General features: G+C 44.5%; 1 protein-coding gene across 4 annotated transcripts in view; it reads left to right on the top strand.

The window, feature by feature from the left end:
• Window positions 1-22,858, top strand: part of rc3h2 (ring finger and CCCH-type domains 2) — a 56,689-nt gene that overhangs the window by 7,508 nt on the left and 26,323 nt on the right. For 2 of the 4 annotated variants that reach the window (XM_083794272.1, XM_083794271.1), the window contains 7 exons: window positions 9,240-9,658; window positions 11,791-11,908; window positions 13,396-13,629; window positions 15,539-15,714; window positions 18,881-19,081; window positions 20,090-20,222; window positions 22,604-22,722. In XM_083794272.1, the coding sequence (XP_083650398.1) occupies window positions 9,428-9,658; window positions 11,791-11,908; window positions 13,396-13,629; window positions 15,539-15,714; window positions 18,881-19,081; window positions 20,090-20,222; window positions 22,604-22,722 (1,212 nt within the window). In that variant the 5' untranslated portion in view covers window positions 9,240-9,427. Of the gene's footprint in view, window positions 1-4,982; window positions 5,106-9,239; window positions 9,659-11,790; window positions 11,909-13,395; window positions 13,630-15,538; window positions 15,715-18,880; window positions 19,082-20,089; window positions 20,223-22,603; window positions 22,723-22,858 lie in introns of those variants that run through there. The other 2 variants (XM_083794273.1, XM_083794274.1) reach the window with 2 other exon arrangements.

Below are 22,858 nucleotides of genomic sequence, written 5' to 3'. Positions count from 1 at the left end.
TACTAGTAATTAAGTACTAGTAATTTAATACTATAGTCATGAAGTAATCAAAGCGTGTTTGGAATTGTAACAGCTGAAATCAATATATCAGTAGTCTGATATTAACATGCGGGCCGCATTAAGTGAAGGTGGGGGCCGCATGTGGCCCCCGGGCCGCCAGTTGCCCACCCCTGTTCTAAGGCTATGTCTGAGTGATGCCTGGGCTTACACTGTTGCCAGACTTAATCACTGAACTTGACCTGAGTTTCAGTTGTCCCTAGCTCACAAGCTCACAATGTGTGGCAAACGCAATGAATTGTGAGCTTGTAGATCGGGTGTTTTTTGCGAATGTCCCCCCCCCCCCCCCCCCCATAGTATAGGGATGCCATAGGGTTTAAGGGGATCAATTTACAGACTAACCCTGTCAACTAATTTGCTCATGTTGTTATTACGCAATCAGTGCTTTTGACACTTACGCACACGCACACACATGCACGCACGCACACACACACACACACACACACACACACACACACACACACACACACACACACACACACACGGGCACACACGGGTTTTTTTCTCAGTATACGTGAATACAGAACGCTGTGTTCCGGTATAGCTGGGGCCGGGTTGTCGGGGGGGAGAAGAGCCAGGCAGAGACACATGTCCTAATATTACCTCACATTCCATGGCTTCAGGTTTTATCCCCCGACCCCTGTGGCGTAGCTGTGTGCGTGCGTGCGTGCGTGCGTGCGTGCGGGAGGGAGGGAGGCATGAGTCCATGAGGCATAAGTGGCTGCCCATCAGCTGTCCATCAGCAGTTTTTAGCACATTAACCACAGACAACCCTGCAGGGATAGCCCACCTGCCTTCTGCACCACAGCACGATCCAGTGCAAACTTAAACCCGAGAGTGTAAAAATGTACCTTTAACATATTTAGACCTGAGGACGATTCTATACATCATGACAGTTTTTGTCAGTGGTTCTCAATATTTCATTTCAAGGACCCCAGAAACTATAATTATGTAATTGGCCACGACCCCCATCTGAAAATATGTTGTTCCAGGGACCCCATCCCAGAAGCAAAGATTTGACTTAAAAAAACGCTCGCTCTGAAAGAATATATATTCAAAGTTTTGCGCCGCATTTTCACGATTTTTCAAAAATAGCAGGCCTACAATATGAGCTTGTAGATCTGCTGTTTTTCAATAGCTAAAGTATAACATAATGCTTAAAACACCAAGAGGGGTTCCCGCCCAAAATGGGTTAAAAGGTGTCCTCTGGTTACAGGAGCGCAAGTTGATAACACAATATACTGTACTGTCAAGTTTAGAGTCCCCCTGGTGTCAAATGGGTCAAGCGACAGGTATATTCTGATGAATTCTGCCTAAATTGAGTACTTTCTGCGTTATAAGGTCTTATGTTGTGCACATTATTGCTGATCGATTTAATCTATTATTAAAAAAAAACTAAAATAATCAATTCATAATCACTCCCAATTTTGGGCATGTCACTGTCACTGTATAGTTGAAAAGTTACAAAATATTTCAGTACAAAATGGGATCCGATGGTAATTTCCGACGGAGCGTTGGGAACAGCGGTCGGACTATGCCCTCGAACTGGTTAATCGATTTGTTGATATAGAAAACAAATAGATATACAGTATATAATGTAAAAACAAACATTGTATTAATTTATAGGCCTACATAGCCTACTTACTTTATATGATTATTTGAACTAGACCTGTACGTGCCCGTCGGCCACCGGCGTAATTGAGAACGATGCAACTTGGGAACAATAATACCCATCAACTTGTCATAGCACCCGTTTTAACTGTCTGTCTGTGCCCCTTTTGTGCCCATACAACCAGCTCAGTGGCCTTGTGCTTAGAGTGTCCCCCTTGAAACTGGGAGGTCGGGGTTTGATCCCCTGGCCGGGTCATACCAAAGACTGCAAAAATGGGACCCAGTGCCTGGGAATTGCACAGGTGAGGGGACTTTGGCTGATTAGGCCCACTGGCAGAGCCTTTTGCGGTGGTTCTGGAGAACCGTGAGTCCGACCGACTCGACACCGGGCACTGCACTCCCTGCGGGGGTGTGGAGCGTGTGTGCCGATTTTGACCGTACACACGCAGACACGCAGACACGCAGAGACGCATTTACAGTAGGATTAATCGAAAAAGTATTCGATAGAGCAGAAAATAATGGATAGTTGCAGCACAGAGTTTGTCTGTTTTGTCTCTTTACCTTCACTGTGATGCACAGTTCCGTCTCTAGTGATGCACCCTATACTGTACTGCTGTCTACTGTCTATAATGCACCCTATACTGTACTGCTGTCTACTGTCTCTAATGCACCCTATACTGTACTGCTGTCTACTGTCTCTAGTGATGCACCCTATACTGTACTGCTGTCTACTGTCTCTAATGCACCCTATACTGTACTGCTGTCTACTGTCTCTAATACACCCTATACTGTACTGCTGTCTACTGTGCAGCAAACGAACAGTTACTTTGGAATGGCTCTACAGTCTACACAATAACACAATACGAGACACAGATTACACATGGTCCATAAATCAAAACCAACTCGCACACAGACACACCGAGGGACAGATTCTCTCTCTCTCTCTCTCTCTCTCTCTCTCTCGCACGCACGCACGCACGCACGCACGCACGCACGCACGCACGCACACACACAGACAGACAGACGCACACATCGCGCACACCCCAAAAGGAAACTCCAGATGCCCACCTCCGTCAGAGGGGGGGCCCAACAGAGAACTGACTGTCCTGAGCCAAGTGACAGCTGGCCAACAGTTGGCGGTAAAGCTATGTTATACTTCCCATCCACTCCCATGCACTGGCCAATTATACCAGACCAGTTCAGCAAAGTATAGTAGCCTACATGCACAGCTTCGTTATTAAGCGCTGCTCCCATAATTATGTTCCTTCAATATCCCCCCTTGGGGATTAATAAAGATTGATACATGCTAAGTCAGAACAGACAGTGTGTTGATGCCTGAATGTAAAGCATGACATGCTGTCCTCAACTTGACACATGGAAGGTCGTTGGAAATTAGACATAGTTTTTACATTTAGTCACTGTCAAGCAGGTCATCTCCATATATAAACGTTTTATGCTTTAAAGGGATAGTTCAGAATTGTTTAACTTAAGCTGTATGAAATACTTGCCATTCATTGTTGCAACTGTAGGCCTACTAGTTGATTGCCCGAGTCCCGTGGTGGGAGTTCTGCTCTGGTTTTTGTCAATATTAAGTAGTTCCGGTCATTTTGTGGGGGGGCACTGGGGCCACGCAGTGAAAGTAAATTAATCCATAATTTGTATTGTTGACCTATTTCTAAAATATTAGCGCAACTGTCGTTCAACTTTGACCCCTCTATCACATTTTTTGGGCGTATAGTGATATGGACACAAAAAACATAGTTCCGTGTGATAGAGGGGTAAAAAAAGAACAACTGTTGCACTAATATTTTAGAAAAAGGTCAACAATACAAATGACGTTAGTTTTGTGGATTAATTTACTCTTAATGCGTGGCCCCCTGTGCCCCCCACTAAATGACCGGAACGACTTAATATTTCACCAAAACCAGAGCAGAACTCCCACCACAGGACTCGGGCAATCAATTAGTACGGTTGCTTGCAACCACCATAATAATAGCAAGTATTTCATACAGCTTAAGTTAAAAATAATCTGAACTATCCCTTTAACTTAAAGGGATTGTTCAGATTGTTTTTAACTTTAAGTATATAGGCTAAATGAATGCCCTACCTACATCATTGTTGGATTTTGAAAATGATTGCCTATGACATGCCCAAAACCCGGGAGAGAAGGATGAAAGTGGTTATAAGTCTGTGGGTTTTATACAAAGTTAACCAATGAAAAGCTTGTGGTTAAGCCACAGACCAAAAACAGTCTAAGTCCACACTATTGATCCATAATGTATAAATTATAGATAAGGGTTCAGGGTCAGAATGAAATTTGGACTTAGACTGTTTGTCGTCTGTGGTACTCAAAATAACTACAATGGATTCAAGTGAACGCAAGTTCCATTTCCTGAAAAGTAATGGTTTTGGACATACGCAAGAGACGATTAGAAAACTGTACTTCCGTGCAGACTATAATGCTTTTTTAGCTGGTGTGAACAAAACTGGAGAGAAGTCAACTGGCCTGTTTCCCCATTTAATATGTAATTATATAACTTAAGACACTGTGTGAGAGAGGCATGCCTTTAATGCGGAAGTTGTTTTCCTGCTATGAACCAGTCCACATACCAACTGTGTGTGTGCAGTCACATGACACATGACCAAAAATGTACTCATATCTAGAGGGCCCTTTGTGTGTGCGTGTGCGTGCGCGCGTGCGTACGTGTGCATGCCATGCATGCATGCATGCACATCGTCATGCGTCCTGTCTGCCCTGCCCATGTTGCATACCAACACGACTGAACTTCAACTGACATTGACCTACAAAAATTATCTTATGGAGTCGCAGTCTCTTGTCCATGCAGTTGCATTGTGTCCAAGAAAGACTTGCAGTGCACGTGTAGACGTGGGCATTAAGCACACACATGAGGCTCAACGCCCGGATGGGTTTTTATTTATTCTTATGGGCCGGGCTGGGGCTCTCTCTCTCTCTCTCTTGCAAAAAGAAAAGAAAAAACAGGAAGGAGCAGTTGTTCAGAGAAGGGACAGGTGGTTGTCAACGTGACTCTACAAGCTTCTGAATCACTGGCATTGTTGCCCATCGAGTCTACTACACACCACTCCCCAAATCTGGCACCACTACTTCACCCTCGGAGCTGGGGAGAGAGAGAGAGAGAGAGAGAGAGAGAGAGAGAGGCGACACCCTATCCACTACCCTTTGCAGCTCCAAACTCCTCTGAGCCCTTCAGGCTTCGAGTTCGACACCTTTCCTTTATTATCTATCTTCTTTCCTCTGGCCGGACGGTGTGTTCACTGGGCAACAACTATCGCTGTACTACTGTGTTTATATTTGGCGTCGTTTTGCGGAAAGAGAAACATGCTTGATATCAGAGCGGAGGTCTCCACCGCGCAACGCCAAACCGGTGTGCGCGGCGTGCGAGCAGGTGACTTGGATGGTGCGTAATCTCTTGTGTTTATACGTGTCTGAAGGAACCCATAGGCTAGTAAACATCCACGTGATGGAGTATAGGATTGTAGTCTGTGCTTCTCGTGACATAATATTGGCTTTTATAGAAATTTAATTTGAATAGTGACATGTTCATGCAGTATACAACAGTGCAAGGTTCATTTAAAAAATGTGTGTGTGCAATATGGGGAGGATTTCTTTTATGGATCTGTAAAAAAAATTAACAAGGCAGCCTGTGTTGAATGAGAGGTATAAAGTTCACCGTCAGAATTTGTCTACTAACAAGTATTGTATGAATTTAGTTAGTGGACAAAGACAAAAGCATGTTGGGAAACACATACTATAAGCAAGGGCACGCAACTCAACTTTTTAACCCATTCTGGACGGGAACCCCTTTTGGTGTTTAAACTAAGCATTATGTTATACTTTAGCTATTGAAAAATAGCAGATCTACAAGCTCATAGCGCTACGAGCTTGTAGGTCTGCTATTTTTGAAAAATCGTAAAAATGCGACACAAATCTTTGAATATATATTCTTTCAGAGTGAAAGTTTTTTTTTATTTCGATGTCAGGCCTAATGCTCCAGGTACAGTACATTTATTCACAATCGCAGCAGGTTTCTTGCACTGTACAATGATTTAGTCTCCATTTGTGTAAACAGAAAGAAAGATCGATAGAGTATTAGCAACAGTGGATGTTCAAAAGTTATTATTTTGTTTTGTTTTCCATTATAAATTGTCAATATATTATCTTGGCATTACTGCCAGTTGTACCAGTAAATGACAATTCAACCGTTTGGTATAGAGCATTCTTTTTTGACAGGAATAAAATCATACTTATAGAACAATGTCAGCATATAATTATAATGAAAACACATTCAATATATCATAATAACAACAATTAATAAGCAGAAACCAGAGACCATTACGTGGGTCGAAACGTGCCTGCTGTGATTGTGAATAAAAACGCCACAAAGTTGAGTTGCGAGCCCTTGCTTTATTTTGTCCATGATGTCTGTTAGTTTAACAGTTTGTCTCAGCACCAAGACCGGAGGATCCATGTGCGCTGTTGTATCTTATTCTGAAACACATGCTAATACATACAGTACATGTATGTACACATAGACCACAGTGTCTATTCAGCTCATGCGTGCACACGTGAAAGCGGACATAATGCTCAGCTATACACCCACACAGTTAACTAAAGCGGACACCACCCACATAATGCTCAGCTATACACCCACACAGTTAACTAGGGCCTGCATGCCGGTCTATTCGTCTCTGTCTATCTATAGTGCATATGCTTGGAGATGGATTCTGGTTTAGTAAACTGAGGCTGGAGTCTGGATGAAACAGGTTTGACTGGTCGTCACAAACAACAAAATCCGTGTGGGGGCACACACACACCTTAGCGCACAGCCGCGGACGGAAGAACCTGACGCCCGACGTCATTACGGCTTTTTAGACAGCTGGTGGATGGAAAAGAAGCTCCGCCCCCGCGGCTGACTGACGCTGAGGAGAGCGTTTCCGGGAATCTGTCGGTCGCGTCAGTCAGCCGCGGAGGCAGAGCTTCTTTTCCATCCACCAGCTGCCTAAAAAGCCGGAATGACGTCGGGCGTCAGCTTATTCTGTCCGCGGCTGTGCGCTAAGGTGTGCCCCGGCCCTGCGTGTGTGTGTGTGTGTGTGTGTGCGTGCGCGTGCGTACGTGCGTGCGCGGAATGCAACTTTCTTTTGTGTGTGTGTAGAATGCAACTTGCATAATATAGTTCTTCAACTTTAATCAGTGAAAGTCAACCCTTTTCATGTCAAGGCCCATTATATATTGGGTATTTGAGCCACGGACCACCACTTGATGACATTTAGCCTCTCAGACCCAAAACTTTGACTATTTGGTTGTCGCTGGACAAATATGTTGTCCACAATTCCATGCTGTACTGATGTTGGTGCCATTAGGAGAGATGACATTGAATTGAGTAGACCTACTGTAAATTAAGTAGTGCAGATGTTTAACAATAATGTAACTCTTTGATTTGGTTTCATTTTACGCTCTTGAGAGTTAAAGATCTATAAGGGTCTATTTTGTTACCAACTCTCCATCGTTTAGCTGCATGGGGACCACCTGGAACCCCCCCCCTCAAGGCCCACTGGTTGAGAACCACTGCTTTAACTGCTTGACTGAATCCTTTTGAATGGATTATTAGCTAATATCATGTTAATTAACAGCACCTGTTCTGAACTGACAGCATGCAGCTGTTACTTTGGTCAAGGTCTGGAGTGGGACAGGTGTTAGATTAACCCTTACATTTAACCTCTTCATTTTCTTTCTCTGAAAACAACAGGTTCACATCACATGGCATTCTTGAATGTACCACGCACGCACGCATGCACACAACACACTCGCTCTATATAAAAGACAAGTAAAAGAGATTCATTCAACTGGTACGTTTTGTCAAATATGCGTCGCTGCACGAGTTCTTATGGTTTCAAAAGGCTTTAACCTGAGATCAGATTCTAAAAATGTCGCCTAAATCCTGACAGATTTCTGAAAAAGCTATGTTTCTATGTCAGTTGTTCTTTGATTTTTCCAAAATAGCAGACCTACAAGCTGAAGCTCGTAGCGCACCACTCGGTGGCGCGCTACGAGCTTGTAGATCTGCTATTTTTCAATAGCTAAAGCATAACATAATGCTAACACCAAAAGGGGTTCCCGCCCCAAAATGGGTTATACCCTGGAAATCTCCCACTGTTGTATTGAGTTCAAAACGTCACCCATTTGGGCTATACATTTTTACAATCATACGTATACATTAACGCATTCGGCGCTTAGTTTTCACAACACACACACAGAACGGGGGTGTCCTGTGATGATCACTCATAGGGCAGATTCTGAATGAGAATGATAACAAAACGAGTTTGAAGACTGAGGACGCCTTCGTTAGTCATTTAGCACACTTCTCAAATCACCAGTGGACTGGTAGAAAAAGTTACGTTATAGTAATAGCCTATACTCTGTTACAAGTAGAAACCTGAGTAAAAGTAAAAAAGTATTGATATCAAAATATACTTATACCAAAAGTAAAAGTACTTTGAAAATAGCCGATCTACAACATCCTCACAATGCGTCGCATCGCGATGCATTGTGACTCGCGAGCTTGTAGATCTGCCATTTTCAAATGGCCAAATATATATTACTAAACACACTAATTGTTAGTGTGTTTAGTAATAATAATACAAATAATCTACAAAGTAACTACAGTAGTAACTAATGTTTTCAAATAAATGTAGTGTTTTTGCCTCTGGGACGTAGTGGAGTAGTTCACCCTTTTTCCAAAAAAGTATATGTTAATGATGTTTAGAAGATTTAGAACACTTTCCTGGGGGTCTTTGTGTGTGTATAATGTGGTTTAAGATATTTTAGATTTTAGCTCACTTCCGTCCTGGACTACAATTCCCATAATGCTTTGGTGCACTGCTCCTCCTTGTGGATAGGGGGAGGGCTGTCTTACTGAGACAACATGTAGTCCAAGGAAGTAAGTGAGCCCAGTGTCCATGACACCCCCCCCGCTATTAATTTCAGTGGAAGTTGCTCAGTGGCGTTTTGAAGCACCCGGAAGAACCGTCTACTTCTGCATTTTATTTTATTTGGACACCAAATTTGGTGCGGAAGTGCAAACGGGCGCTCGTCATAACTCCACAGATCCGCCTGCAGTCCCCGCTCTTACCACTAGGGCGGAGCGCCTCAACGTTGGAGAGCCTCACTGGGGCCTTGCACTGGGCTCGCTGCTAAAATCTAAAATATCTAAAACCACATATTATTATTACACACACATAAAGACCCCCAGGAAAGTGTTCTAAATCTTCTAAACGTCATTAACATATATTTTTATTTGCAAAAAGGGTGAAGTTTCCCTTTAAAGTAAAAGTATTGGAAATTTGAAATGCTAAAGTACAAATACCTCAAAATGGTACTCAAGTACCGTACGTATAAATGTACACATATATAGTTACTGTCCACCAAATCACATCACCACACGGCATATATAGTACATCTTTTAAATACTCAAATTAAACGACGCTCAATTAACCGCTGTTTTCCCATCTGTCTCTTGCCTCTCACACACCAGTCGCCATCTGCGCCGGTCAAGAGGAGGAGGAGGACCCCCCCCCACGCGCGCGCATGCGTGCTCCCGCCGCGGTGCGTTCTTCTTTGCCATGTCATAACCGCTGAGAGAGAGAGAGAGAGAGAGAGAGGCAGAAGAGAGCTCTCTAACCACCACCCAACAGCGCCCCCCCTCGGCGCCGTGGCGGCAGCATGCCGGTGCAGGCGGCCCAGTGGACAGAGTTCCTGTCCTGTCCCGTCTGCTACAAGGAGTTCGACGGCGGCGGCCAGCAGCCCGTCAGCCTGGGCTGCTGCCACACCGTGTGCAAGGCCTGCCTGCGCAAGCTGCACCGCAAGGCCTGCCCCTTCGACCAGACGGCCATCGGCACCGACATAGACCTGCTGCCCGTCAACGGGGCCCTGCTGCAGCTGGTGGGGGCGCAGGTGGGTTGGGTTTTGAGGGGGGGGGTGGGGGGCGTGTTGTTTTTGTGCAGCAAAGTTTGATTTGAGTTTTTAGTCATAGTGTTTTTTGAATAGTTTTCATTTCGTATCAGTCACGTTTTAGTCACCCGGAATGTTTTAGTGTTGGTCTATAGTTTCAGTCGACTAAAATGTCATACGGTTTCAGTCGACTAAATCTACGGTTGATTTAGTCGAACTAAATGTGTTTTGCCGGGGCCTTGATGCCGTCGTAATGACAGATTTTACACACTATTATTTTCAGCATGCAACTAATTGTAAAATGACTTATACGGGATCTCTTGTCCACTAGTCCCTTCCTAACATTTTAGTCTATAGTTTGTATCTGTTGACGAAATTGTCTGTATATTTAGTCTTAGTTTTAGTCATCATAGCTTAGCTTTTTTTATTTTTTCCATCCAGTTTTCGTCAGTGGAAAAGGTTTTCGTCGGCGCAAAAAAGTGAAGAGGGAGGCTGTTTCTGAAAGCATTATTAGATAAACAAGAATCATGACTCAGTCATAACTGCCAGGTGCAGAAAGCTCTCATTTATGAATATCTATAGACCAATTATTTGTTTACAAACATTGGGACTGGGCACACAGGTGACTGTTTCATGTAATCAATTCCCAACAGATCTGCAAACCTGCTGTTTTGGGGAGCGCTGGTTTCAGTCCGTTCAACCTCCTCTTGTGTGTTGGCTAGTTGAGGTGCACCCTAGGAGACATTTATACTTCATTGCGCAGAGAACAGCTGATATACAGGCTCACATCGCATCGCGGATGCGACTGCTGTGAGTGTAGAGGTCTGCGCGCGCGACGCCATCGCGGGACGAAGCATAAATTATACTTGATGATGAGCTGCAGGTGCGCGTGCATGCCATGCACAAACAGGCTCTGCTGCCGTGAACATGAGCGCACCTCCCGTTCTTATATATGACAGCGAATGTAGGTGTGGTTTTGAGGCTTTGAATTGCTATTATCGTTCGCACACACAACAGAAACCAATGGATTATAATATATATTTCAAGTGGTTGCACCACTCAAAAATCCTAATCATTCTTCCTCCACACTGGGAGAAAAAGAGCATCTGAAAGTTTGATGGTGCACTTTGTACACGCGAGTGCAGCTGGAACTTTTCCATTGCCATCTTATGAGAGGCGGGGTTCTTGTGCTGCCGGCCTGCGCGTGCAAGCTGGTGCTTATCGGTGTGATGTCGACTGTTAAGGCGTCCATAGTATAATCAGTGTGTGTGCCGCAGCCTCAGCTCACGGCTTCACGTCGTTCAGAGTAGGGCTTTCACTTCTAGTGATTTTTACTAGTTGACTAGTTGCCTATAGTTTACTAGTCGACTAGTTGTTTAACTAGGCCTACCTTTATGAAAAAATAAATAAAACTTAAAAATGGTGTACATTTGTTACTATAACTACAATCTATCTGATCGCGTTACTATGTATCAAGGTTGAAAATCGCATGATTGCTGCCTCATACTGTATATATATACGATGGGGAAATATTAGCAAGCCACATGCAACAGAGCTGTTGTAAAAGTGCTAGTATGTCTAGTCGCTAAATGTTGTCTGATGTCTAAAGGGCCCTTCAAACGCGAAGCGACGTGACGCGCCTATAGTTCGTTTCCAATGAGAGCTGCGCGTTTGCGCGGAGCACTGGGGAGCAGGTCGCGGTGCGACAACGCAAGCGTATTTACGTGAGCGCTGTGCCGTGAATTTGTTGCGCGCGTTGCTCGTTTCGTGCAGACGCACGACTCAGGTGACTCAGGACTCACCAGACCTGAAAACTCTTTAGCTTTTCTTTTGCGTCGTTGCGCCACCTCTTGAGCAGACCTGGAGGAGACCTGTCGTTGATCCAGGCAACAGCGCCGTGCGTTCCTCGCTTTCCGTTTGAAAGGCCCTCAATGCCTCTTTAACATGCTCTGTGGTATGATTGAGTATACACTTCATCAGGCTTGTGGGGGTGTGCGTGTTTCCACGTGCACGGGTGTGTGTTTCCACGTGCACGTGTGCAGTATAGCCACCCATATCTTTCCTGCATGTGTTAATATATACTGTATATAGGGTCGTGGGCTTATTCTGTTTTTCGTGGCGTGTATGCATTTTAGGTACCGGAGTCCCAACCTGTGAGCTTGAACAGTCCATCAGAGGTCGAAAACTATGAAGCCTGCAGAGAATGTGTGGAAGACCTGGCACTCTATCTGAAGCCCATCAGCGGAGCAAAAGGTACGGCTTCATTTAGTTACGATTTGGGTTTGTTAGTTTGTTTACTGGCATCTCAGTGTCCTGTGTGTGTGTGACAGAGACAGAGACGTTTCCCCATGAACCTCAAAATGCTATTATTTTCCAAATATTTGAAAACTTGAAATGGGACATATTTCTGCATTAATGAGTGGATGGATATGGAGCTGACCTGTTCTGACATTCCATATGTTGATCCTTCCTTCCCCACCCATCCTTCCTCTTCGATGTCTCCCTTTTGACTGATACCTGTCCATTTAAACTCTAGACGGGCCCACCCAAAAGTTATTAGTGCAGCCACACCCGGCAGCCGGCGAAAACTAGAGTTCTCAAACAGGTCCGAAAATTACCTGGGCCCTAACTGGGCCCTAACTGGGCTAACCCGAGGCCCTGCCTGGCCTTCATAATTAGCACACATTTTACGCCCTACCCGGGTTGAAAACACCAATTATTTTTTAATATATAACTCATGTTGATTAGGCGATGTAATGGTGATGTAAAACAAACGGTGACAACATAAACATAAAATTCTCTATTATTGTTAATGGCATTTAATGTTTGTGTTATAGGGACAAGATGACGTAAATGTTCCCTTCATTGTCAATGGCGTTTTTAAAACAAACATTGAACTATAAAGACAAACATTAAACCTGTATATAGGAGGGGCTAGCGACCCTCAGAAAAGTCTATATATGGGCATTCCCAGACCTGTTGTTTTCAGCCACTTCTCGCCCTTCAGGGCGTTTTACTGGTATTTATAGTACTTGAGTAAATTCACTTAGGCTTCATACACACATAAAGTTTCATGGCCGCCCTCAATGCTTTTCCAATGGAAGTCACGTGGTTTGACCAAACACTTGTTTGATTGGTGGGAGGGGGGCAATCAAACACAAGTGTTTGGTCAAATCACGTGACTTGGACAGCACAGAGCATGTTCGTCTGATATGTGTGTACAGGGCCTTAGGGCTCATTCACACCTAAAAGACACCTGTCTTGTCTGTGTCTTGTGTCCTGTCCGTGTTGAATGGCCGCCCAAATGCATTTCCAATGGAAGTCAGGCTTCATACACACATAAAGAACAACTGTTCAGCACAGATCATGTTCGTCTGATATGTGTGTACAGGGCCTTAGGGCTCATTCACACCTAAAAGACACATATCTTGTCTGTGTCTTGTGTCCTGTCCGTGTTTCCTGGCCGCCCCAAAGCTTTTCCAATGGAAGTCACGTGGTTTGACCAAACATTTTTGTTTGATGGGGGGGAGGGGGGGGGGGGGCATAACACAGCCATCAAACAAAAATGTTTGGTCAAACCATGTGACTTCCGTTTGAAATGCATTGGGGCGCGGCCATTAAACACGGTACAGACACAAGACGGGTGTTTTCTAGGTGTGAATGAGGCCTATTTAGTCACTTTCCACCACTGAAAGCACTGATGTTTACACCGACGCCCTCTCTCTCTCTCCGCTTCGAAGGCGTGGTCCCGCTGAGTCCGAGCGTGCTCAGTCGGCCCATGCAGAGGAAGCTCGTCACCATGGTCAACTGCCAGCTGGTGGAGGAGGAGGGGCGCGTGCGCGTGGTGCGCGCCGCCCGCTCGCTGGGCGAACGCACCGTGACGGAGCTCATCCTGCAGCACCAGAACCCCCAGCAGCTGTCCGCCAACCTCTGGGCCGCCGTGCGGGCACGGGGCTGCCAGTTCCTCGGACCCGGTGAGATAGACGCTTGTTTGTACCGTATGCATTCTGACCTGAGATCAGATTCATACGAGGTTTCCACTGGACACACACTGGTCTGATTAACCCATTCTGACCTGAGATCGGATTCTAAAAATGTCGTTTTTTCAAAAATAGCAGACCTACAAGCTCGTAGCGCGCCACTCGGTGGCGCGCTATGAGCTTGTAGATCTGCTATTTTTCAATAGCTAAAGCATAACATGATGCTAACACCAAAATGGGTTCCCGTTCAGAATGGGTTAAACAGTGGGTCGGGTCGGGACCCATTTCTGGCTCATGGACCAATTTGTATGCAGGTCACGATCTTTGTTTTAAATTATAAAAAAAGGAAAATAAATGTATATATAGGGTACATTTTAAAACAAACAATTATAAGAAATGGCATGAATGAGAAAAAAATCACACCCGTGTGAAGCCTGCACCGCGTCACATACAGCGGTGAGCAGGGACGTGCTGAGAGCTTGTAGATCAGCTATTTCCGGGTCGCAACCCAGCACTCTTTATCTACTGGAGATGCGGTGCATGTGTAACGACATGGATTTCTAAACAAAATGTGTTTCAACGCCAAAATCCTGCGTTCCAAGTTCAGGAGACTTCAGGGAAATAAAGCAATTCTCCTGAATGCGCTGCATGCCTTCCAGCAGGGCATGGAAAGGAGTGGCATTTTTTGCATCTCTTTCACCGTGTAGTAAATTCTGCATTCGTGATCTGGAAAGGGCAGTTGTTCTACAGATGGGTTAAAGGGCAGGGGGCTGAAGCCCCCTTTGATGTCTACGTGTGCACGTCCCTGGCGGTGATGCTCACAGCCACAGCCTGTTTTGTCTGTGGCCTGGGCCGTGGCTCAGCGGTCCAGGCACCCTGGCCGGCAGCCCGAGCCTGGCAGTGTGCCGCGGGGGTTCGTCTCCCGATACCGACAGCCTTCACTCCCCCATCTCTCTCTCCCCCTTTCCTGTCAGACTTTACTGTCTGTCCCTCTATAAAAAATAATAAAATAAAGGCCAAAGCCGGGGGAAAAAAACATTAAAAAAAAGAAAAATATGTTTTGCATGTTATTTGCATACAATCTTTCATACAAAACATGCAAGTTATTTTCTTTCTTTTTTTGTTCTTCTTTTTATTAAACATAAAAAAGGAAGCGCACAGCACAGCACATAATCAATCAAAGTTAAATGGTAAAAAAAACTAAAAGAAGAAGAAAATGTCTCCCTTTAGGTAATGCGTTCCATAATTGATGGAATTCATGAAAGCTGCATCTCCAGCGTATGGTTATGCATATCTATCTATAGCAAGCCTGCAGAGGATTCTAAGGGCTCGTGAAGTAACACACAACGACAGCGAGAGTCTGTGATGTTCGCCGGCCCCCCCTTAACCCGCTGAGAGCTTTATAAACAACTTAAGCAGAATGACTTTAAATGGACTCTGGAAGACACCGTGTATAGTTTAATTAAGACTGGAGTGAATGTTATAGCAGTCTATAGCGTCAGATTTAGGAAAAGGTGGACGTTTTTTAGGAGGTGTAGGAGTAGCTGCTCAACATGTTGCTATAAGTTAGGAATGGCCGCGCTTCGGTAATATTTCAGGAACCATGAAACTGGCTAAATGGATTAATTCACTAATACTAAAAACTGAAACGTTTCCCTGTGTGTGTGTGTGTGTGTGTGTGTCAAGCTGTATATAGTTTTGAGAACGGGGGTGTCCTGTGATGATTACTCATAGGGCAGATTCTGAATGACAATGATAAATACACGAGTTTTAACGACTGAGGACACCTTCTTTGTACTTCTCTGTGGAAATCTATCAGCACACAGAAGCCGATTATATCATCGATATATCATGGACTTACTTACATTCTCTCTCTCTCCCCCCCCCCCCCCCCCCCCCCAAGCTATGCAAGAGGATGCGTTGAAGCTGGTGCTCCTGGCTCTGGAGGATGGCTCGGCCCTGTCCAGGAAGGTGCTGGTGTTGTTTGTGGTCCAGAAGCTGGAGGCTCGATTCCCGCAGGCCTCCAAGACCAGCATAGGTCACGTGGTGCAACTCTTGTACAGGGCCTCCTGTTTCAAGGTAGCCGAGACAATTTTTTTAATGTTTTTTTTTTTCTTTTTGTGGCTTTCGCCTTTATTTTATGGAGGTGATAGACGGTATAGGCTGACAGGAAATGGGGAGAGAGACGGGTGGGGGGGTGACATGCTATGAAGGCCGTTGGGATCGGGAGTCGAACCCGCGGCACACTGCCAGACTGGATTATACCAGCCAAGGTGCCTGGACCGCTGAGCCACGGCCCAGGCCCCAAGGTGCTGAGAGGTCAAACACTGACATGCACGTCGCACACAGATCAGAATCACAGTCACAATCAGAATCACGGAGGGGAATTAAAGGACCTGGTTGGAATAATGTGTTGGACTCCTCGTGCAATAGAAGGAAGCATGAGGTCAGTCCCGTGGCTCTCCCCAGGTTGGCAGAGGGAGTGTATAGCGCCCATAGGATCACATTAGATATTGACAAATGGGTTGCAAAACCGTGGGATAAAGATTTAAGAATTACAGTCAGAATCATGCAGAATCATTTGTATTGGCCTGCTATGTTCACATACTAGGGTTATACGGTATACAGGAAATTACTCTTACGCACTGTAATGTAAAAAAAATTAATCATGCCATATGCAGACAGTGCTGTGCACTGCATGTTTTAAATGGTTGCACTCATTTATTTACGATGCCAGTGTTTAGCCCCAAGAGCAAAAGCATGGGTGATGATGGGCAGCAGAAATGTCAACTATCTACTCTACCCATGATGTAACACTGGACTATATTTGCTCCCCACTGGAAGGCAGATTTTGACGGAGACAGATGGAGCGACTGGCAAAAAACCCAAAACAAAACAAATCAAACCGAAAGACTTAGAGGCAGACACACTGGCTGAGGCGAACTGATATGTTGCAGACATGCAGTAACTTCAGGGTTAGACATGACGTTTGGTGGAAATTGTAATTGTAATCATTACCCATACCCATAATGTACATATAGTTTCCTTTTTTACACTATAGGCTCTATTTTTGTCACTTTTGCTAGTATTCAGATCCCCAGGAAGACTATAGAGGCTCATTCATGTGTCTCTAATGGGGATCCTTTATTAAACATAAACATAAACTGCCTCTATTTCCCCTATCCTTAAACTTATTTTCCTTTTTATTTTTAATATAATAGTTAATAGTTGCAATAGCCGATCTACTGTACAAGCTCACACTGTGGGTATAGGCAGTGACGACAATAGAGCCCCAAATGTCTTCGTCAAAAATTGCCGACACTCAAACTCGCAATGTGTCTCTTTGCGATGCATTTTGAGCTTGTATATCAGTGATTTTAACAATGTGTCCCTTTACGATGCATTTTGAGCTTGTATATCAGTGATTTTAACAATGTGTCCCTTTATGATGCATTTTGAGCTTGTATATCAGTGATTTTAACAATGTGTCCCTTTACGATGCATTTTGAGCTTGTATATCAGTGATTTTAACAATGTGTCCCTTTACGATGCATTTTGAGCTTGTATATCAGTGATTTTAACCCCTTCTGACCTGAGATCAGATTCATACGAGGTTTCCACTGGACACACACTGGTCTGATTAACCCATTCTGACCTGAGATCAGATTCTAAAAATGTCAGTCGTTCTTCGCTATGAGCTTGTAGATCTGCTATTTTTCAATAGCTAAAGCATAACACGATGCTAACACCAAAATGGGTGCCCGCCCAGAATGGGTTAACAGAATGTTCGCCCCAGACAGTGTTGATTTTGACAGAAAACTCTGATTTAGTTTTTTTAATAAAAGTTCATTTTATTTTAGTCATATTTAGTCATCTCAACATTTTTAAGTTTTAGTGTAGTTTAAATGTGTCTTATTCGCCTAGATCATTGACGTTTTTGACAAAAATTGGCAGGCTTTGATGGCGTTAATGGCTGATCTACAAGCTCAAGCGTTGTTAGCTTGTAGATCTGCTATTTTCAGAGCGCAACACCCGAGCACAATTTCACAAACATTAATGAGTCGTCTTTTAGTTCTGCTGGATCTATTTGCCTCCACTACTCCCTCCCTAACACTTTTGTCTAGTTTTTATTTGCTGCCGAAATTGTCAATATACGTAGTCCACTGAAATGTTGACTATGGGTCCCCAGCATCATAGCATGTAGAAAATGCCGGATGCTAACTTGCATAATTATGTTGAGCAATTTTCATAATTTGGCGTACTATGTGACCATACCAGTAACAACCTATAGAAGGCAAAATATTCAAAATGTCCTCATGCTTTATGTAGCATGTGACATGTCAAACTAGGGGGTTTTCATGATGCTGAATCCATTCCAAGCATTAGTTTAGCAAAAAAAGAAAAACACTCATTGGGCTAAAAACGGTTATGCCCACTTGCCCAATTGTGCTGACATCAATACATTTGTGAGGACGACAACACCTCGGTGTACTCAACATGTCTGGGCTCACAATGGGGCTCTATGGGCTGGCAAGTAGACTAATATATTATTTAGTCATCGTTTTTATTTGGTTTTCGTCAGTGCGGTAGTCGACGAATAGCTTTCGTCACAGTTATAGTCGACAAAATGAACACTGGCACCAGAATAGGGACACGAGGTTACACGTAGCTTTTTGTTTTGAACTGACAGCTGATAGGTGTCTTATGATGATTACCCATAGGGCAGATTCTGAGAAGGAGGGAAAACTCTTCTTCAACTGATCTGACTTGTATAAAGTCTGAAGACACCTAGAGCTCTAATACACTGACTGGTACAAAGTGTGCTAAACTCTCTTCAGGACAATCGTGTGTCATTCATGGAAGCATGTAACACTCTCTCTCTCTCTCTCTCTCTCTCTCTCTCTCTCTCTCTCTCTCTCACACATCACACACCCTCTTTTTGTCATGTGAAACCTGACATACAACAGGTCCGTTTTTAAATAGCGACCTATAGTCATCAATGTGGTTCCCCCCCCCCCCCCCCCCCCCCCATGACTGACGCCTAAGCCAATGAGAGCCGCCTAAACGCCTGCCAGCCAATCGCTTAGTACAGTAGAGACCTCGTCGTGAGCGCCTGATAACACCCGCCTATAACGTTATGAGCAAAACTGGAGGAAAGATACACAATTTCTTCACCTGACAAATATGACTATGTGATATTTCTTGTTTTTCGGTTTCCCCTCCCCCCCCCCCCCTCCCCCCCCAGGTGACCAAGCGCGACGAGGACTCGTCCCTGATGCAGCTGAAGGAGGAGTTCCGCACGTACGAGGCCCTGAGGAGAGAGCACGACGCACAGATCGTACACATCGCCATGGAGGCGGGCCTAAGGATCTCGCCGGAGCAGTGGTCCTCTCTGCTCTACGGCGACCTGGTGCACAAGTCTCACATGCAGTCCATCATTGACAAGGTAATAATAATAACGCCTCCAATCACTGCTTTTTTGTCTTTTTTGACTAAAACTAAGACGAAAAATGTTCGTCGACTACCTTTTTTCACTGACAAAACTACATAAAAAACGAAATAAAAAATAAGACATGATGACTAAAACTATGACTAAATATATTGACAATTTCGTCAACAGATAAAAACTAGAGTAAAATGTTAGGAAGGGACTAGTGTATAAGTCATTTTAGGCTCGGTTGCATGCTGAAAATAGCCCTTCTGCTATTCTCAGCAAGTGTAAAATCAGCCATTAAGATGGCATCAATGCCCGCCAAAATACATTTTAGTATTTACTATTTCAACTCTAGATTTAGTCGACTAAAACTAGACTAACACTAAAACATTCCAGGTGACTAAAATGTGACTAAAACTAAATGAAAACTATTCAAGAGACTATGACTAAAACTAAAATCAAACTTTGCTGCCAAAAACAACACTGGCTCAAATACAAATATTCATACATACAACCACGAGAGGTCGACCACACAAGAGAGGTACAATTGCAAATGATGTACTGTATCATTATAAACAAGATAATGACTCAAGTCATTAATATATCAGCTTGCATTCCGTTCATTCTCTTGCATATTTGTACCTTAGTGGGGCTTTTATGTGTAGTCGCGTCTGCAGCCTCTAGTACAGTCACGGTGCCGTGGGGGAGAGGTGAGCGGGCTTAGTGTCCCATTGGCCGTATAGGGCTGGTCTCCCATTGGCTTAGAGGCCAGCCAATCATGAAAATCTCGTCCCTATATACTGTAGACCACGTGACTAGACGATGAAGTGAGTTGATCAGCTCTGCAAGCTGATGAAAAAAGGCACACTAGATATCTCAAATCTAATTAGATGCATATTGGCTAAATGAAAAAAAGAGAGATTTTTCTCCTACATCTTTTATTTCATTTTGATTTCGCTCCCCCCCCCCCCCCCCCCCCCCCCCTTCCCCTATATCTCTCTCTTCATGGTTTGCTTCCAGTTACAGTCTCCAGAGTCGTTTGCTAAGAGTGTCCAGGAGTTGACTATAGTTCTCCAGAGGACCGGAGACCCTGCCAATCTCACCAGCATGAGGTCACACCTGGAACTATTGGCTAATATAGACCACAATCCAGGTACAGAATGTGCTTCTTTTTTTCCCCCACCTCACATTGTTTTCCCAGGATTTTGGAAGAGATATTGCCAACAACCCGTCTGTCTTAATCTAAGCTTAGAGTACATATGAATAGAGGCGGCACCGGATTTCTCCTCCCATCCACTTGCATTAAGTTGCTCAAAAGCGCACGAGGCGATTTTTTCGCTTCCGATACCTCGATTTCTGTGTTAGCCGATACCGATACCAGTGTCGTGATCTCACGTTGTGTTTATACCTATCTATAGCTATATATCGCATGTTGTGTTTATAGCAGACTCCTCACTCAAATGTGCAATTGCAGTTTGGGCAACTCCAAAGCAAACTCCACAAGTCCCAACATTGTATTTACCTGCCATAGTGTCAACCCCCTTACCCCTGTGTGGGATCTGTGATTAGACTGGCATATATTCACCGATACCGATATGACCCGATATGATAAATAAGGGCTGATCCGATAGCGATACAGTATCGGGACATCTCTATACTTTCTATGACATATAGGCAGCTCCAGGCTGGATCCACCGGGAGAATCTAGACGCAACTGCGCGACATGAGACAAATTAATTAGAGCGACAGAGAGAGAGAGAGAGAGGAGTGTGTGAGAGTACGTGCACGTGCGTGTGTGCGTCAATTTTCACAAAGGTGCAGACGATCAGAAATCAGCAGAGAGTGATCGACGTTTGCGCTACTGTATGCCGAATTGAAGTGGACTCGGCCCCAGACTCTTTTTTTCTCCCTGGAAATAAAAATGTCTGGCTTTCCGAGGCTACTATACAAAACTGGATAAATGTCTCAAATCAGTGAAGTAATGTGGTTGCAATACTGTCTGTCTATTTTTGCTGCTGTATTATTATGTATTGAATACATATAATACATGCAGCAAAAATATAGATCAGGGGTGGGCAACTGGCGGCCTGGGGGCCACATGCGGCCCCCACCTTCACCTAATGTGGCCCGCAGGTTAATATCAGAACACTGACATAGTATTCATTTCAGCTGTTACAATTCCAAACCCGCTTTAATTACTTCATGACTATAATATTAAATGACTAGTACTTAATGACTATAGCATTAAAATGTTATTGTCTTTTTGTGTCCAATGTAGTTACAGTATGTTAACAGTTCATAAAGTTAAGATAACTAAATGCATTTGAAATTCAATAAAAAGGTTACTTTTCAGTATTCCAATAAAAAAATAGCAAAACATTTATTCAGGTTTTCAATTCAAATATAGCAAAAATAGCTGATCTACAAGCTCAAAACGTGTCGCAGCACGACGTGTTTTGAGCTTGTGGATCGGCTATTTTTGCTACGACAGTAATATGCAATGTCGCGCCCTCTGGAGTGAGTGTGGAACTATAGTGGCCCTCTGGAGTGAGTGTGGAACTATAGTTGCTCCTCTGGAGTGAGTGTGGACCTATAGTGGCCCTCTGGAGTGAGTGTGGACCTATAGTGGCCCTCTGGAGCGAGTGTGGACCTATAGTGGCCCTCTGGAGTGAGTGTGGAACTATAGTGGTCCTCTGGAGTGAGTGTGGAACTATAGTGGCCCTCTGGAGTGAGTGTGGACCTATAGTGGCCCTCTGGAGCGAGTGTGGACCTATAGTGGCCCTCTGGAGTGAGTGTGGAACTATAGTGGCCCTCTGGAGTGAGTGTGGACCTATAGTGGCCCTCTGGAGTGAGTGTGGAACTATAGTTGCTCCTCTGGAGTGAGTGTGGACCTATAGTGGCCCTCTGGAGTGAGTGTGGACCTATAGTGGCCCTCTGGAGCGAGTGTGGACCTATAGTGGCCCTCTGGAGTGAGTGTGGAACTATAGTGGCCCTCTGGAATGAGTGTGGAACTATAGTGGATCTCTGGAGTGAATGTGGACCTATAGTGGCCCTCTGGAGTGAGTGTGGAACTATAGTGGCTCCTCTGGAGTGAGTGTGGAACTATAGTGGCTCCTCTGGAGTGAGTGTGGAACTATATAGTGGCCCTCTGGAGTGAGTGTGGAACTATAGTGGCCCTCTGGAGTGAATGTGGACCTGTAATGGCCCTCTGGAGTGAGTGTGGAACTATAGTGGATCTCTGGAGTGAATGTGGACCTATAGTGGTCGTCTGGAGTGAATGTGGAACTATAGTGGCCCTCTGGAGTGAGTGTGGAACTATAGTGGCCCTCTGGAGTGAGTGTGGAACTATAGTGGCTCCTCTGGAGTGAGTGTGGAACTATATAGTGGCCCTCTGGAGTGAGTGGGGAAATATAGTGGCCCTCTCCATCGTCGTCGTTGCATGCCCACCCTGATATAGATCAATAGATTGACTGAGGGGTTGGAATGCACATGGCTATACTGCTAAACACATGTATGTTGTTGTTCTATGTGTAGATGCACCAGCGCCCATGTGGGAGGAGCTGGAGAGCGTGATGCTAGCGGTCAAGGTGGTGGTCCATGGCCTGGTGGAGTTCATTCAGAACTTCAGCAAAAAGAGCCACGACACTCCACAGGTACAGTAAATGGGATGTGATTATAGGATGTCCTGTCAGTATACAGTATAGAGGGTATGACATCATCATCAAACCCGATTGATTGATTGATTGCATTAAAGTTAAAAGTAAATTAAAAGTACAAAAGTATCGGCAA

Source organism: Protomyctophum parallelum, assembly GCF_964188405.1.
Source record: "Protomyctophum parallelum genome assembly, chromosome: 21".
Taxonomy (NCBI): domain Eukaryota; kingdom Metazoa; phylum Chordata; class Actinopteri; order Myctophiformes; family Myctophidae; genus Protomyctophum; species Protomyctophum parallelum.
This window is presented reverse-complemented; position numbering and strand designations above follow the sequence as displayed.